The sequence below is a fragment of the Apteryx mantelli genome, unplaced genomic scaffold (assembly GCF_036417845.1).
Source record: "Apteryx mantelli isolate bAptMan1 unplaced genomic scaffold, bAptMan1.hap1 HAP1_SCAFFOLD_247, whole genome shotgun sequence".
NCBI lineage: Eukaryota > Metazoa > Chordata > Aves > Apterygiformes > Apterygidae > Apteryx > Apteryx mantelli.
The window spans coordinates 47027-62368 of record NW_027118599.1 but is presented as its reverse complement, the minus strand read 5'-3'; the positions used below and the strand labels follow the sequence as shown (position 1 = coordinate 62368).

Below are 15342 nucleotides of genomic sequence, written 5' to 3'. Positions count from 1 at the left end.
TGCCCCAACCCCAAATCCCACCCTCAAACCCTCACTCCAAGCCAAAATCCCGACCCCACATCCCAACCCTGACCCCGAATCCCGACCCCAGCCCCCCCCCCCCACATCCTGCCGCCACCCCACAGCTTTCCGCCTCCAACTCTTTATTCTTAAATATCTCTCCCGTCTTCTCGCAGCAGGATCCAGTGTAAAAAAATAGGACAAATCCACGACTGGGGGTGGGTGGGGTGACCCCATCCCCTCCTGTCCCATGTCCCCGTGGGCAGGAAAAGGTCAGGGGGGGACACGGGGGGGGGGACACACACAGTGGGGGGGGGGGGCAGCAGCACAGGCAGGCCCCAGCTGGGGAACAGTCACTTATTGCCAAACCTGGGGGCAGCAGCCCCCCCGGGGGGGGGGGGATGGACAGGGGGTGGCCTCGTCCCTGTTGGGGACACACAGGGGTGGCATTGGCCCTGTCACCCCACTGGGGACACGGGGGTGGCCCTGTCCTTGTCACCCCACGGAGGGGGGACACACGGGGTGGCCCCGTCCCCATTAGGGACACACAGAGGTGGCCCCGTCCCTGTTGGGGACACAGGGGGGTGGCATCAGCCCTGTCACCCCATGGGGGACACAGGGGTGGCCCCATCGCCCTGGGTGGGGGACATACGGGGGTGGCCCCCATCCCCGTTAGGGACACGCGGGGGTGGCCCCGTCCCCGTCACCCCTGGGGGTGGGGGGGTCTCAGGAAGACGTCACGCGGTGGCAGCTCGGACCCCCCCCCGGGTTGGGGGGGGGGGGGGGCCGCCCTAGTAGCTGCTCTCATGGCCCGTGAGGATGTAGAGGTTGCTGTGGGCCTCGGGGTTGTCCGTGGGCGGCTCTCCAGGACGATGTCCCTGCGGGGGGGGGGGGGGGGACACGACAGGGGGTGGGCATGGATCCCCCCCCCCAAGCTCATCCCCCAGCCCAGGACCCCCCCCCAAACCCCTCCCCTGTTCCCAGACCCCCCCTCGAGCCCATTCCCTATTTCAGGACCCCGCCTCGAGCCTGCCCCCCAGCCCAGGACCCCCCCCCAAACCCCTCCCCTGTTCCCAGACCCCCCCTCAAGCCCATCCCCTATTTCAGGACCCCCCCCCCGAACTCGTCCCCAGCCCAGGACCCCCCCTCAAACCCCTCCCCTGTTCCCAGACCCCCCCTCGAGCCCATCCCCTATTTCAGGACCCCCCCCCCAACTCGTCCCCCAGCCCAGGACCCCCCCCACCCCATTCCTCACCTGTTGGCGCCCAGGACCCGAAACACCCGGGATTCATCGTCACCTCTTGCGTCACCTGCGGGCGAGTTTGGGGGGGGGGGGGGTCCGGTCCGGTCCGGGCGCAGCGAGGAGGGGACTCAGCACCCCCCCCACGTGCCCCCCCCCCAGCTCACCTCGTTGCGCTCCAGGCTGCGGCCCTGCATGCCGTGCTTCAGAAGGCCAGCACGCTGTCCTGGAGGCACACTGCGCGCGGCGGGCTGAGCCGAGCCCCCCCGACGGCCCCCCCCTCCCCGCAAGGGGGCTGGGACCCCCCCCAGTGGGGCAGGAACCCCCCCCACACACCCTCGGTGGGACCGGGACACCCCAGCGGGGCAGGAACCTCCCCCCAGTGGGGCCGGGACGCTGCCCAAATGGTGCCGGGACCCCCCCGGTGGGGCAGGAACCCCCCTGCAGTGGGGCCAGGACAGCGCAGTGGGGCCAGGACAGCCCAGTGGGGCAGGAGCCCCCCCGCAGTGGGGCCGGGACCCCCCCAGCAGAGCAGGAACCCCCCCAGTGGGGCAGGAACCCCCCCGCAGTGGGGCCGGGACCCCCCCAGTGGGGCAGGAACCCCCCCAGTGGGCAGGAACCCCCCCGCAGTGGGGCTAGGACCTCCTCCCATGGGGCTGGACCCTGCCCCGATAGAGTCAGGACCCCCTCAATAGGTCCAGAGCACCCCCCCCATGGGGCTGGGACCCCCATGCAATGGGGCCAGGACCCCCCCAGTGGGGCTGGGACCTCCCCACAATGGAAATGGGACACCCCAATGGGCCAGGAACCCCCCCAAAATGGGGACAGGACCCCCCAGTACAGCTGGGACCCCCCAGTGGGGCCAGGACCCCCTCACAAGAGGGACAAGCCCCCCCACCAATAGGGCCAGGACCCCCCGCATGGGTCCAGAGCACCCCCCCAGTAGAGTTGGGTCCCCCTCAGTGGGCCTGAGACCCCCTCCATGGGGCTGGGACCCCCAAGCAATGGGGCCAGGGCACCCCCCCCAAATAGAGCCAGGAATCCCCCCCACACACCTGAGCCAGGACCCCCCAAAACGGGGCTGAGACCCCTCCCAATGGGGCCGGGACCCCCCCCCCAAATAGAGCCGGGAATCCCCCCCCACACCTGAGCCAGGACCCCCAAAATGGGGCTGAGACCCCCCAAAGTGGTGCCGGGACCCCCCCCAACGGGGCCAGGACCCCTTCCCTCCCCTTCCCCCCCCCCGCAATGGGGCCAGGACCCCCTTCCCTCCCCTTCCCCCCCCCCCGCAATGGGGCCAGGACCCCCCCCAAGCAATGGGGCCGGGACCCCCCCACCCCGCTCACCGAGGGTCTCCACGGGGAAGTCGAAGGTGAGCTCGGGCGCCAGGGCGGGCTGGGGGTCCCCGCGGAGGTCCACCATCCGCACGCAGCCTGCGGGGCGCACGCGGGGTGGGGTGGGGGGTCACACCCCCAAACCACCCCCCCTACCCCAAGAGAACCCCCCCCAAACTCCCCCCCAAAACTAAAGGGGGGGGGGACGATACTCACGCTCGAAGCAGACGAGACGGTGTCGCGGTCCACCTGGTTGACGTGGGTGGCCGCACGGCACGGGGCGTCTGCGAGCCGGGGAGGGGGGAGGTTATATTTTGGGGGGGGGGGGGTGCAGATGGCCTCCCCACCCCCGCAAGCACCCCGGCTTTACCTGGGGGTCGCAGCCGGGGGCGCCCGCGTCGAGGGCCAGGAGGCGGAAGCGGAGGCGGGGGCCGGCTTCGGCAGCCCCCACGCACACCCGCGGATGCTCCTCGGCCGGCGCCACCAGCAGCTCGAAGAGCCCCAGCGGGGCCGGCAGCGCCACGGCCACGTGCTGCCATTGGGGGGGGGGGGGGAGGAAGAAGGAGCATTTGGGGGGGGTCCCGGGGCCCCCATCGGCCCCCCCCCGGCCCCCCCACGCCGGTACCTTGAGCAGCCCGAAGCGCTGCAGCGGCGGGTACCACTGGAGCAGCACCAGCCCGGCCGGCACCGCGGCGCACAGGAAGGTCTGGCCCGAGTGGGGGTTCCTCACTGCCGGGGGGGGGACACGACACATGATGGGGTTTGGGGGGGGGGGAGTGAGCGAGGACCCCCCCCGACCCCGATCCGCGGCGCCCAAACTGCTCCCCCGCCCTGGCACCCACCCCGTGGTCGTAACCCCAATCCGGGATCCCGCTCTGCAGTCACAGATTGGGGATCCCCCCCCTTGACCATGTCCCCCCCACCCTGGGACCCCCCCATATCTGTACCCCCAATCTGGAATCCCGCTCTGCAGTCCCACATTGGGGATCCCCCCCCTTGACCATGTCCCCCCCACCCCAACCTGGGACCCCCCCATATCCGTATTCCCAATCCAGGACCCTGCTCTGCAGTCCCACATTGGGGATCCCCCCCCTTGACCATGTCCCCCCCACCCCACCCTGGGACCCCCCCCATATCTGTACCCCCAAAATCCCCAAAATGGGAAACCCAGATCTGCAATCCCAGATTGGGGAACCCCCCCCCAATATCCATGATCCTGGACTGGGGGGAGCCCCCCATTCCCGTGGGACCCCCCTCTATCTGCATTCCAACCCCAAGAGCCCCCCCTCATTCCCATGGGACCCCCCTGTATCTGCACCCCTGACCCCAGGAGCCCCCCCCGTTCCTATGGGACCCCCCTATCTGCACCCCATTCCCATGGACCCCCCCCATCCACACCCCATTCCCACAGGACCCCCCCATCCACACCCCGTTCCCACGGGACGCCCCCGTACCTGCACCCCTGACCCCAGGAGCCCCCAATTCCCACGGGACCCCCCCCATCCACACCCCGTTCCCGCAGGATCCCCCCACCCGCACCCCGTTCCCGTGGGACGCCCCCGTACCCGCACCCCTGACCCAGAAGCCCCCCCCGTTCCCAAGGGACCCCCCCATCCGCACCCTGTTCCCGCAGGATCCCCCCATCCCCACCCCATTCCCACGGGCCCCCCCATCCACACCCCGTTCCCGCGGGACGCCCCCGTACCCGCACCCCTGACCCCAGGAGCCCCCCCCGTTCCCACGGGCCCCCCCCATCCACACCCCATTCCTGTGGGACCCCCCATACCCGCACCCCTGACCCCAAGAGCCCCCCAATTCCCGCGGGACCCCCCCCATCCGCACCCCGTTCCCATGGGACGCCCCCGTACCCGCACCCCTGACCCCAGAAGCCCCCCCCTTTCACGCGGGCCCCCCCCATCCGCACCCCCATTCCGCGGGACGCCCCCGTAGCCGCACCCCTGACCCCAGGAGCCCCCCCCGTTCCCATGGGACCCCCCCATCCCCACCCCATTCCCCGGGCCCTCCCCATCCGCACCCCGTTCCCGCGGGACGCCCCCGTACCCGCACCCCTGACCCCAGGAGCCCCCCCCCCGTTCCCATGGGACCCCCCCATCCCCACCCCATTCCCCCGGGCCTCCCCATCCGCACCCCGTTCCCGCGGGACGCCCCCGTAGCCGCACCCCAGACCCCAGGAGCCCCCCCCGTTCCCATGGGACCCCCCCCATCCCCACCCCATTCCCACGGGCCCCCCCATCCGCACCCCATTCCCACGGGCCCCCCCCCACCCGCACCCCGTTCCCGCGGGACGCCCCCGTAGCCGCACCCAGACCCCAGGAGCTCCCCCCGTTCCCACGGGACCCCCCCATCCCCACCCCATTCCCCCGGGCCCTCCCCACCGCACCCCGTTCCCGCGGGACGCCCCCATAGCTGCACCCCAGACCCCAGGAGCTCCCCCCGTTCCCACGGGACCCCCCCATCCCCACCCCATTCCCCCGGGCCCCCCCCATCCGCACCCGTTCCCGCGGGACGCCCCCGTAGCCGCCGCGGAGCCTCACCCACGCGGCAGCCGAGGCAGCCCTTGGTGTCGGGACCTTGGAGGAGAGGGCGAATTTCCTGGGGGGGGGGGGGGGGGGAGCGGTGAGCCCCCCCCGGGCCGGGCTCGTTAGGGGGCCGCGGCGCTAACGAAGCGGGCTCGTTACCGGGGGATGATGCGCTCGGTGAGGCGGTTGGCGGCCAGGCGAGCGGCGCCCGCCGCTGCCGCCGCTGCTCGAAGAGCCCCGGCAGGTTGTGCGACACCAGCTGGGGCCACTTCCCTGGGGGGGGGGACGGCCGAGACCCCCACGTCAGGCCCCATAGCGCCCCCCCGGCCCCACGCCAGGCCCATAGCGCCTTGGGGGTCCCATAGCGCCCTGGGGGTCCCATAGCGCCCCCGGCCCCACGCCAGGCCCCATAGCACCTTGGGGGTCCCATAGCGCCCTGGGGGTCCCATAGCGCCCCCCGGCCCCACACCAGGCCCCACAGCACCTTGGGGGTCCCATAGCGCCCTGGGGGTCCCATAGCGCCTCCGGGCCCCACACCAGGCCCCATAGCACCTTAGGGGTCCCATAGCGCCCTGGGGGTCCCATAGCGCCCCCCGGCCCCACGTCAGGCCCCATAGCGCCTTGGGGGTCCCATAGCGCCCTGGGGGTCCCATAGCGCCCCCCGGCCCCACACCAGGCCCCATAGCACCTTAGGGGTCCCATAGCGCCCTGGGGGTCCCATAGCGCCTCCGGGCCCCACACCAGGCCCCATAGCGCCTTGGGGGTCCCATAGCGCCCTGGGGGTCCCATAGCGCCCCCCGGCCCCACGTCAGGCCCCATAGCGCCTTGGGGGTCCCACAGCGCCCCGGGGTCCCATGCTGCAGCCCCCAGCCCCATAGCGCCCCCCGGCCTCACACCAGGCCCCATAGCACCCCCTGGCCCCATAGCGCCCCATGGCCCCACACCAGACCCCATAGCACCTTAGGGGTCCCATAGCGCCCTGGGGGTCCCACAGCGCCCCCCGGCCCCACACCAGGCCCCATAGCACCTTAGGGGTCCCATAGCGCCCTGGGGGTCCCATAGCGCCTCCGGGCCCCACACCAGGCCCCATAGCGCCTTGGGGGTCCCATAGCGCCCTGGGGGTCCCATAGCGCCCCCCCGGCCCCACATCAGGCCCCATAGCGCCTTGGGGGTCCCACAGCGCCCCGGGGTCCCATGCTGCAGCCCCCAGCCCCATAGCGCCCCCCGGCCTCACACCAGGCCCCATAGCACCCCCTGGCCCCATAGCGCCCCATGGCCCCACACCAGACCCCATAGCACCTTAGGGGTCCCATAGCGCCCTGGGGGTCCCACAGCGCCCCCCGGCCCCACACCAGGCCCCATAGCACCTTAGGGGTCCCATAGCGCCCTGGGGGTCCCACAGCGCCCCCCGGCCCCACACCAGACCCCATAGCACCTTAGGGGTCCCATAGCGCCCTGGGGGTCCCACAGCACCCCCCAGCCCCACATCAGGCCCCATAGTGCCTTGGGGGTCCCATAGCGCCCCTGGAGGTCCCATAGTGCCCCATGGCCCCACACTAGGCCCCATAGTGCCTGGGGGTCCCATAGCGCCCCGGGGTCCCATGCCGCAGCCCCCAGCCCCATAGTGCCCCCCGGCCTCACACCAGGCCCCATAGCACCCCCCGGCCCCACAGCACCCCATGGCCCCACACCAGGCCCCATAGCACCTTAGGGGTCCCATAGCGCCCCGGGGTCCCATAGCGCCCCCCAGCCCCACGTCAGGCCCCATAGTGCCTTGGGGGTCCCATAGCACCCCGGGGTCCCATGCTGCAGCCCCCAGCCCCATAGCGCCCCATGGCCCACACCAGGCCCCATAGCGCCTTGGGGGTCCCATAGCGCCCCGGGGTCCCATGCTGCAGCCCTCAGCCCCATAGCGCCCTGCAGCCCCACACCAGGTCCCATAGCTCCCCAGGGTCCCATGCTTGCAGCCCCATAGCACCCTGGGGTCCCAAACCACACCCCCAGCCCCATAGCACCCTGGGGCAGCACACCACAGCCTCCTGGCCCCATAGCACCCCAGGGTCCCATGCTGCAGCCTCCCAGCCCCATAGCACCCTAAGGACCTACACTGCAGCCTCCCAGCCCCATAGCACCCCAGGGCCTCCACACTGTAGCTTCCCGGCCCCCATAGCGCCCCAGGGACCTACACTGCAGCCTCCCAGCCCCATAGCACCCCAGGGACTACACTGCAGCCTCCCGGCCCATAGCACCCCAGGGACCTACACTGCAGCCTCCCAGCCCCATAGCACCCCAGGGACCTACACCGCAGCCTCCCGGCCCCATAGCACCCCAGGGACCTACACTGCAGCCTCCCAGCCCCATAGCGCCCCAGGGACCTACACTGCAGCCTCCCAGCCCCATAGCGCCCCAGGGACCTACACTGCAGCCTCCCAGCCCCATAGCACCCCAGGGACCTACACTGCAGCCTCCCAGCCCCATAGCACCCCAGGGACCTACACTGCAGCCTCCCGGCCCCATAGCACCCCAGGGACCTACACTGCAGCCTCCCGGCCCCATAGCACCCCAGGGACCTACACTGCAGCCTCCCAGCCCCATAGCACCCCAGGGACCTACACTGCAGCCTCCCAGCCCCATAGCACCCCAGGGACCTACACCGCAGCCTCCCAGCCCCATAGCGCCCCAGGGACCTACACTGCAGCCTCCCAGCCCCATAGCGCCCCAGGGACCTACACTGCAGCCTCCCAGCCCCATAGCGCCCCAGGGACCTACACTGCAGCCTCCCGGCCCCATAGCACCCCAGGGACCTACACTGCAGCCTCCCGGCCCCATAGCACCCCAGGGACCTACACTGCAGCCTCCCGGCCCCATAGCACCCCAGGGACCTACACTGCAGCCTCCCGGCCCCATAGCACCCCAGGGACCTACACTGCAGCCTCCCAGCCCCATAACGCCCTGGGGTTCCTTGCTGCAGCCCCCAGCCCCATAGCACCTCAGGCCCCCAGCCCCATAGCCTCCCCCCCCGGCCCCCCACCTGCCAGCGACAGCAGCACGTTGTTGATGCAGTAGAGCCAAGTGCAGCGGTGGGGCAGGAGCTGGGGGGCAAGGCACCGGGGGGGGGGGGGGGGTGTGAGTGCCCAGCGGGGCTGCCCCACGGCACCCCCACGGCCCCCCCCGCAGCCCCACGGCGCCCCCCACCTTCTCCAGCGTGTCCTCGTGCAGCTCGCGCAGGTTGAGGGTGTAAATTCCCTCCTCCGCCCCCACCACCAGGTACTGGTCTGCGGGGAGACGGGGGCGGTCAGGGGGCGCCCGGACGCCTGGGCCCCCCCCCCAACCAAGACCAGGCCGGGGGGGGGGGTTCAACCCGCCCCGGACGCCTGGGCCCCTCTGCCCACCCCCCCCCCGGTACCTCGCGTCTCGGGGTGGATCCAGGTGACGGCGGAGTTGATCTTCAGCGGACACCCGTTAAACACCTTGGAGAAGCAGGCGCCCATCTTTTTTGGGGGGGGGGGGACACAAGGGACAGACGGATGGTCAGGACAGGCCACGACCCCCCCCCTCCCTCCCTCCCCAAAACCCCCCTAAATCCCCCCCAAATCCCCCCGCACTCACGTGGACCTTGGGGGTGGGGGGCAGCCCGTGGCAGCGGGATCTCTGCAAGAGAGGGACGGTCGTGAGCCCCCCCCCCCCCACAGCGAGGAGGGGGGGGCCCAGGCGTCCGGGAGAGGGACCCAGGCGTCCGGCTGGGGGGGGGGGGGGGGGGGGGCGACAACGACACCCACCTCCAGCTCCTCCTTCCTCTTGGCGGTGGCCCAGGCGAGAGGCAGCGGCGAGCCGGGGGGCCGTGGGGACCCCCCCGGGGGGCTGCCTAGGGGGACACAGAGGGGTGGCTGAGGTGGGGGGGGGCCTGGACCCCCACCCCCAGAACCTCCCCCCCCCACCTCCATCCCGGTGCCTACCTGGGGGGCTGGCCGGTTCGGGGGGCTCCGGGCTGCCCCCGGGGGGGTCCAGAAGGCTCCTGGGGGGGTCGGGGTTCCCCCCGGGGGGGTCCGGGCTCCCCTCGGGGGGGTCCGGGCTGCCCCCGGGGGGGTCCAGCTCCCAGTCCCCAAAGTCCCAGAGCGAGTCCAGGGGGCCGGCGGGGGCCGGGGGGCCAGCAGGGGCCTGTGGGGTGGGGGTGGGGGGACAGAAAGGGGTGAGGCACAGTTTTGGGGGGGGGGGCAGCCCCCTGGTGAGGGGGGGTCCCGGGTGGGGGGCACCTACCTGCCCGGCCGCCGGGCGGATGGTCAAGCTCCTGCGGGGGAGACAGCGGGGTCAGGGAGGGGCCCAGGCGTCCGGGGGGGGGCCCCCGCCGCGATCACCGCCCCCCCCAACACTCCAGGGGCCCAGGCATCTGGGGGGGGGGGAACAGACCCCCGCGACCCCCCCCCCCGGGGTCTCACCGCTCCTCCAGGGCTTCTTCCACCGACTGCAGCAAACTCCTGCGGGGGGGAGGAGATAGGGGTCAGGCGCCCCCCGAGCCCAGGCATCCGGGGGCTCCCGTCCCCCCCCCCACGGAGCCCCAGGACCCCCCCCCCAGGGACCCAGGCGTCCAGGGACCCCCCCAGGGACCCAGGCGTCCGGGGACCCCCCTGCTCCCCCCAGGGACCCAGGTGGCCAGGACCCCCCCAGGGACCCCCCCAGGGACCCCGGCATCCGGGGGCTTCCCCCCCCCCGGGAGCCTTGGGGACCCCCCCGAGGGACCCAGGCGTCCGGGCTCCCCCCCGCTCCCCCCAGCACTTACTCTTCATCCCCCAGCAGCGTCCAGTCGTCGTCGTCTTCGCCCTGATGGGGAGCGAGAGGGTCGGCGTGAGCGTGGGGCGACCCACGGCTGCCCCACGTCCCCACGGCTGCCCCATGGCCCCACAGCAGCCCCATGGCTGCCCCACACCTCCCACACCTGCCCTATAGTCCCCGTGGTCCCACAGCTGCTCCACAGTCCCCATGGCTGCCCCACGGTCGCCCCCCAGTCCCCATGACCACCACAGGGTCCCCATGGCCCCACGGCCGCCCCGCAGTCCCCACAGGGTCCCCATGGCCCCACAGCTGCCCCATGGCCCCACGGCCGCCCCACGGCCGCTCACCAGGCCGCAGCACGGCTCCGTCTCCTTCCGCCGGGGGGGCCCAAACTTCACCTGATTGACTGGGAGGGAAACGAAGGGGCTTGTGGGGGGGGGCCTGAGCTGCCCCCCCGGACCCAGGCATCCAGGACGCGGGGGGTCTCAGGGCCCCGGGGACCCAGGCGTCCGGGACGGGGGGGTGTTGGGGACCCAGGCGTCCGGGCCGGGGGGGGTCCCCGCGCCCCCACTCACACTGGATCTCGGAGAGGGTCCTCTCGGCCGGGCCGTGCCCGTCCCGCGACCGGATCCTGTCCGGGAAGACGTCGTCGTCCTGCGTCCGTGGGCGAAGGGGGGGCATCAGCGGGCCCCCGGGGCACCCCCAAACCGTCCCGGGAGCCCCCAGACCTCCCCCGGGCACCCCAACCCCCCCAGGGACCCCAAAGCCCCCAAAGGACCCCCAAATCTTGCTCCCAGAGACCCCAAATTCCCCCAGACGCCCCCAAATCCTGCTCCCAGGGACCCCAGACCCCCCAAAGAGACCCCAAATCACCCAGGCACCCCCAATCCCCGCTCCCAGGGACCCCAAACTCCCCAAAGGGACTTCAAATCCCCCCAAACACCCCCAAATCCACTTCCCAGGGACCCCAAACCCCCTACAGAGACCCCAAATCCCCCCAGGCACCCCCAATCCCTGCTCCCAAGGACCCCAAACTCCCCAAAGGGACATCAAATCCGCCCAGGCACCCCCAACCCTGCTCCAGGGACCCCAAACACCCCAAAGAGACCCCAAGCCCCCCAGACACCCCCAAATCCACCTCCCAGGGACCCCAAAACCCCCAAAGAGACCTCAAATCACCCCAGACACCCCCAAATCCACCTCCCAGGGACCCCCAAACCCCCCAAAGAGACCCCAATTGCCCCCAGGCACCCCCAAACCCCGCTCCCAGGGACCCCAAATCCCCCAAAGGGACCCCAAATCCCACCCCCCGCCCGGCCCCACCCCACGGCGTGGGGGGCACCTCGAGGTCCCCGTCGTCCAGGTCCGGGGGGGCCGCGCTGGGGCTGCGGGCCTGATCCAGCAGCTGGAGGCCGAGGCGGCGAGGCAGCGGCTGGGCCGTGAAGGGGTGCTGGGCAAATGGGGGGGGGGGCGGATGTGGTCGGGGGGGTCCCCAAAACCCCCCTGGCGCCCCCCAGCCCCCCCCCCAGCTCACCTGCAGCAGCTTCTCTGCCGTGGGGCGCTTCTTGGGGCTCTTGGTCAGCGCCAGTTTGAGGAACTGGTGGAAAATGGGGGACCTGGGGGCGGGGTGGGGGGGTCACTGCACGGGGCCTGTGCCCCAAAATGCACCCTGCACCCCAAATACCCCCATACCCCCCCTCCCTTGCTTCCAAAACATCCCTCTTTGCACCCCGAATTGCCCCATCGCACTTCAAAGAGTCCCCACACCCCAACACCCTCCTGCATCCCGAATTACCCCACTGCACCCCGACACCCCCCTGCACCCCGACACCCCCCTGCACCCTCAGCTCTCCCCACATCCGAAATACCCCCTTGCATCCCAAATATCTCCCTGCAGCCCAAATTGCCCCTTTTGCACCACAAAATAGTCCTCTGCACCCCAAATATCCCCCTGCATCCCAACACCCCCCTGCATCCTCAGTTCTCCCCACATCCAAAATACCCCCTTGCATCCCAAACATCTCCCTGCGCTGCACATATCTCCCTGCAGCCCAAATTGCCCCTTTTGCGCCACAAATAGCCCCCTGCACCCCACGTTACCCTGTTGCACCTCAAATAGCCCCAGCAACCCCAATATCGCCTTGCACCCCAACCCCCCCCCTTGCACCCCAAACAGCCCCCGCCTCACCAGAGATTTTTGTCCTTCAGCTTGGGGGGCTGGAAGCTGCTCTTGGACATGAGCATCAGGACCCTGGGGGCAGGCGAGGGGGCAGGTTAGGGGCAGCTCGGGGAGGGGGGGGGTGGGGAAAGGGGGTGCTGGGGGGGGGGATCCCCTCACCTCATGGGGTGCAGGTCGAAGAGGGGGGCTGCAGCTCGGCCAGCTCGATGGCGGTGATGCCCACGGCCCAGACGTCGCAGAGCTGGTTGTAGCCGCCCTTCTTGTCCACCGCCGCCACCTCGGGGGCCATCCTGGGGGGGGGGGGGGGACACAGCGGATGGGGCCCAGGCGTCCGGCCGCGGCAGGGGCACCCCCCCAACGGGAGGGGACCCCAGCGTCCGGCCGCCCCCGGCGTTACCAGTAAGGGGTCCCGATGAAGGATTTGCGCTTGGCCACGGACGCCGTCAGCTCGGCCGAGACCCCGAAGTCCGCTGCGGGGGGGGGGGGGGGGGAGGGCAGAGAGAGGAGTTGGAGGGCGGGATGATGAGGGGGAGAGGCCCGGGGGGCCCAGGCGTCTGGCTACCCCCGTGGGGGGGGCCCAGGCGTCCGGCTGGCGGGTGACGAACCCAGTTTGACGTCACCGTTGTGGGTCAGGAGGATGTTGGCTCCCTGCGAGGGAAAGGGGAGAGTTAGCGAGAGAAGGCCTGGCTGTGGGGCTGGGCCGTGGGGCAGGGCCGTAGGGCAGGACTGTGGGGCAGGGGGGGACATGGGCTGGGCCGTGGGGCAGGAGGGGTTGCAGGGCTGAGCTGTGGGGCAGGAGGGGACGTGGGGGCTGAGGGCCCACGGGGCTGAGCCGTGGGCTGAGCCGTGGGGCTGGGGGGGCCGTGGGGCAGGGGGATCCATGGGGGCTGAGCTGTGGGGCAGGGGGATCCGTGGGGCTGAGCCGTGGGGCTGGGGGGGCCGTGGGTCCGGCTCACCTTGATGTCCCGGTGCATCTTGCCCTTGGCGTGCAGGTGCTGCAGCCCCTGGGGGAGGCGAGAGCGTGAGCGGGGCCGGGGGCTCCCCGCCAGCGAGGGGCCCAGGCGTCCGGGAGCCCCCGCCGCCCCCCAACCCCTCCCCCACCCATCCAGGGGGCCCAGGCGTCCGGGGGGCCCCGCACCCACCTGCAGGGTCTCTCGGCACACGTAGGCGATCTGCGTCTCGGCCAGGGGCCCGGTGGCTGCGGACGGAGGCAGGGAGGGGCTGGGGGGGGGCTCCCAGTGCTCCCAGTGCTCCCAGTGCCCCCCCCCGGCCCCCTTCCAGCCCTGCCCCCCACTTCCGCCCCCCCCCCCCCAGCAGGAACCGGCTCCCAGCGCAAACAGGAAACGAGAGGGACGAGGCACCAAACGGCGACGGCTCGTTGCGACATCCTGCCGTCGCCGCCCGGACGCCTGGGCCCCGCAGGTGCGCTGGGGGCTCCCGCTCCACCCTGCGGCCCCCCCCAGGGACCCAGGTGTCCGGGGACCCAGGCGTCCGGGAGCTCCCGCTCCACCCCACACACCCTGTGGCCCCCCAGGGACCCAGGCATCCAGGGACCCAGGCGTCCGGGAGCTCCCGCTCCACCCTGCGGCCCCCCCAAGGGCCCAGGCATCCGGGGACCCAGGCGTCCGGGTGCTCCCGCTCCACCCTGCCATCCCCCCGCCACCCCCCCAGGGCCCAGGCGTCAGGGGCCCAGGCGTCCGGCCCCCCGCGCTCACCGAGGTAGATCTCCTGCAGGGAGCCCCCCCCGCAGTACTCCATGCAGATCCAGAGCCGGTCATTCCTGCGGCACGAGGACACGGTGGGGGGGGGGATCAGCTGGGGGTGGGGGGGGGGGAGCTGGGCGCTCCTGGGCCCCCCCCCCCTCCACCGCCCTCCGGCCCCCCCTCACCGGAGGTAGCTCCCGAAATAGGCCACCACGTTGGGGTGCCGGCACTCCCGCAGCGTCGACACTTCCTGCTGGATGGAGCCGATGTCGTCCCCTGCCAGGCGGAGCGGGACGTCGGGGACCCGGGCGTCCGGGGGGGCCCAGGCATCCGGGGAGGCCCACAAAACCCCTCCTTCGGGGGGCCCAGGCATCCGGGGGGGGCCCACAAACCCCTCCCTCGGGGGGCCCAGGCATCCGGGGGGGCCCACAAACTCTCCCTCAGGGGGCCCAGGCATCCGGGGGGGGCCCACAAACCCCTCCCTCGGGGGGCCCAGGCATCCGGGGGGGGCCCACAAACTCTCCCTCAGGGGACCCAGGCATCCGGGGGGGGGCCCCCAAACCCCTGCCTCGGGGGGCCCAGGCATCCGGGGGGGGCCCACAAACCCCTCTCTCAGAGGACCCAGGCATCTGGGGGGGGGTCCCTGGGGAGAGGAATCTCTGGGGGGATCCCTGAGGGGGGAATACCCGGGGGGAGTCCCAGGGGGTCCCTAAGGGGGGGGGATCCCCGGGGGTGAATCCCTTGGGGCCCTGGGGGGGGTCCCTGGGCGGGATCCCTTGGGGGGGACGGAAATCCCCGGGGGGCACCTGGGTCCAGTTTGATGATCTTGATGGCGGCGAGCTCCCCCGTCTCCGTGTCCCGGGCCTGCAACAGAGCGGCCGGTTCCAGCTGGGGGGAGGGGGGGGGAACCGAAACCCGGAGACAACCCCCCACCCCGCACCTCGGGGGGGACCCAGGCGTCCGGGCTCCCCCCCACCCCCAAACACCCCGGCGAGAGCCCCAGGGACCCCCCAAACCCGGTATCGTCCTCCACCCCCCCGGGACCCAGCAGGCCGCGGTCACCCCCCCGGGTCCCCCCCAGGCCCCGGTCCGCCGCCGTTCGCAGCCCCACCCGGGACCTTGTAGACGTCGCCGTAGGTGCCGGCCCCGACGCGCTGCACCAGCTCGTAGCGGAGACGCGGGTCGAGCAGCGACACGTCCCGCAGGAGGCTCATGGCGGCGCCCGCGGCGGCGGCGGCCCGGCCCGGCCCGGCCCGGCGCGGCCCCACCGGAGCCCGCAGCCCCGGCAGGAAGCACCGCGCCGCCGGGCCGCCCTGGCCACGCCCCCTGCCTCCGGCCACGCCCCCCTGCGCACGCCCAGATCCCGCCCGCCCGCCTCCTGCCACGCCCACTGAGCTGCCGGGCTCCGCCCACTCCCCGCCCCTACTCGGGTCCCGCGCACTCAAAGCCCGGTCTCGCCTACTCCCCGCCCCCTGCACGCCCAGGTCCCGCCCCCTTACCCCGCGCCTGGGCCCCGCCCACCGCACCTCCGGGCCACGCCTGCTCCCCCCCCGCGCGCCTCTAGGCCACGCCCACC

General features: G+C 72.5%; 1 protein-coding gene across 1 annotated transcript; it reads right to left on the bottom strand.

The window, feature by feature from the left end:
* Positions 1-709: 709 nt before the first annotated feature.
* Positions 710-15023, bottom strand: MAP4K2 (mitogen-activated protein kinase kinase kinase kinase 2). Its single transcript, XM_067317143.1, is given in 39 exon segments — positions 710-859; positions 862-878; positions 1256-1295; positions 1298-1310; positions 1408-1448; positions 1451-1477; positions 2587-2673; positions 2791-2808; positions 2811-2858; positions 2956-3106; positions 3200-3303; positions 5130-5165; positions 5168-5187; positions 5274-5322; positions 5325-5387; positions 8146-8206; positions 8310-8389; positions 8521-8605; positions 8724-8765; positions 8894-8979; positions 9071-9272; positions 9372-9402; positions 9551-9589; positions 9892-9932; positions 10232-10290; positions 10460-10538; positions 11227-11334; positions 11419-11500; positions 12073-12135; positions 12223-12244; positions 12247-12353; positions 12461-12533; positions 12669-12711; positions 13020-13067; positions 13206-13261; positions 13779-13843; positions 13952-14042; positions 14573-14630; positions 14885-15023. Coding segments are annotated over 39 exon segments (2499 nt in total). The 5' UTR covers positions 14981-15023; the 3' UTR covers positions 710-791.
* Between the last annotated feature and the right edge of the window lie 319 nt (positions 15024-15342).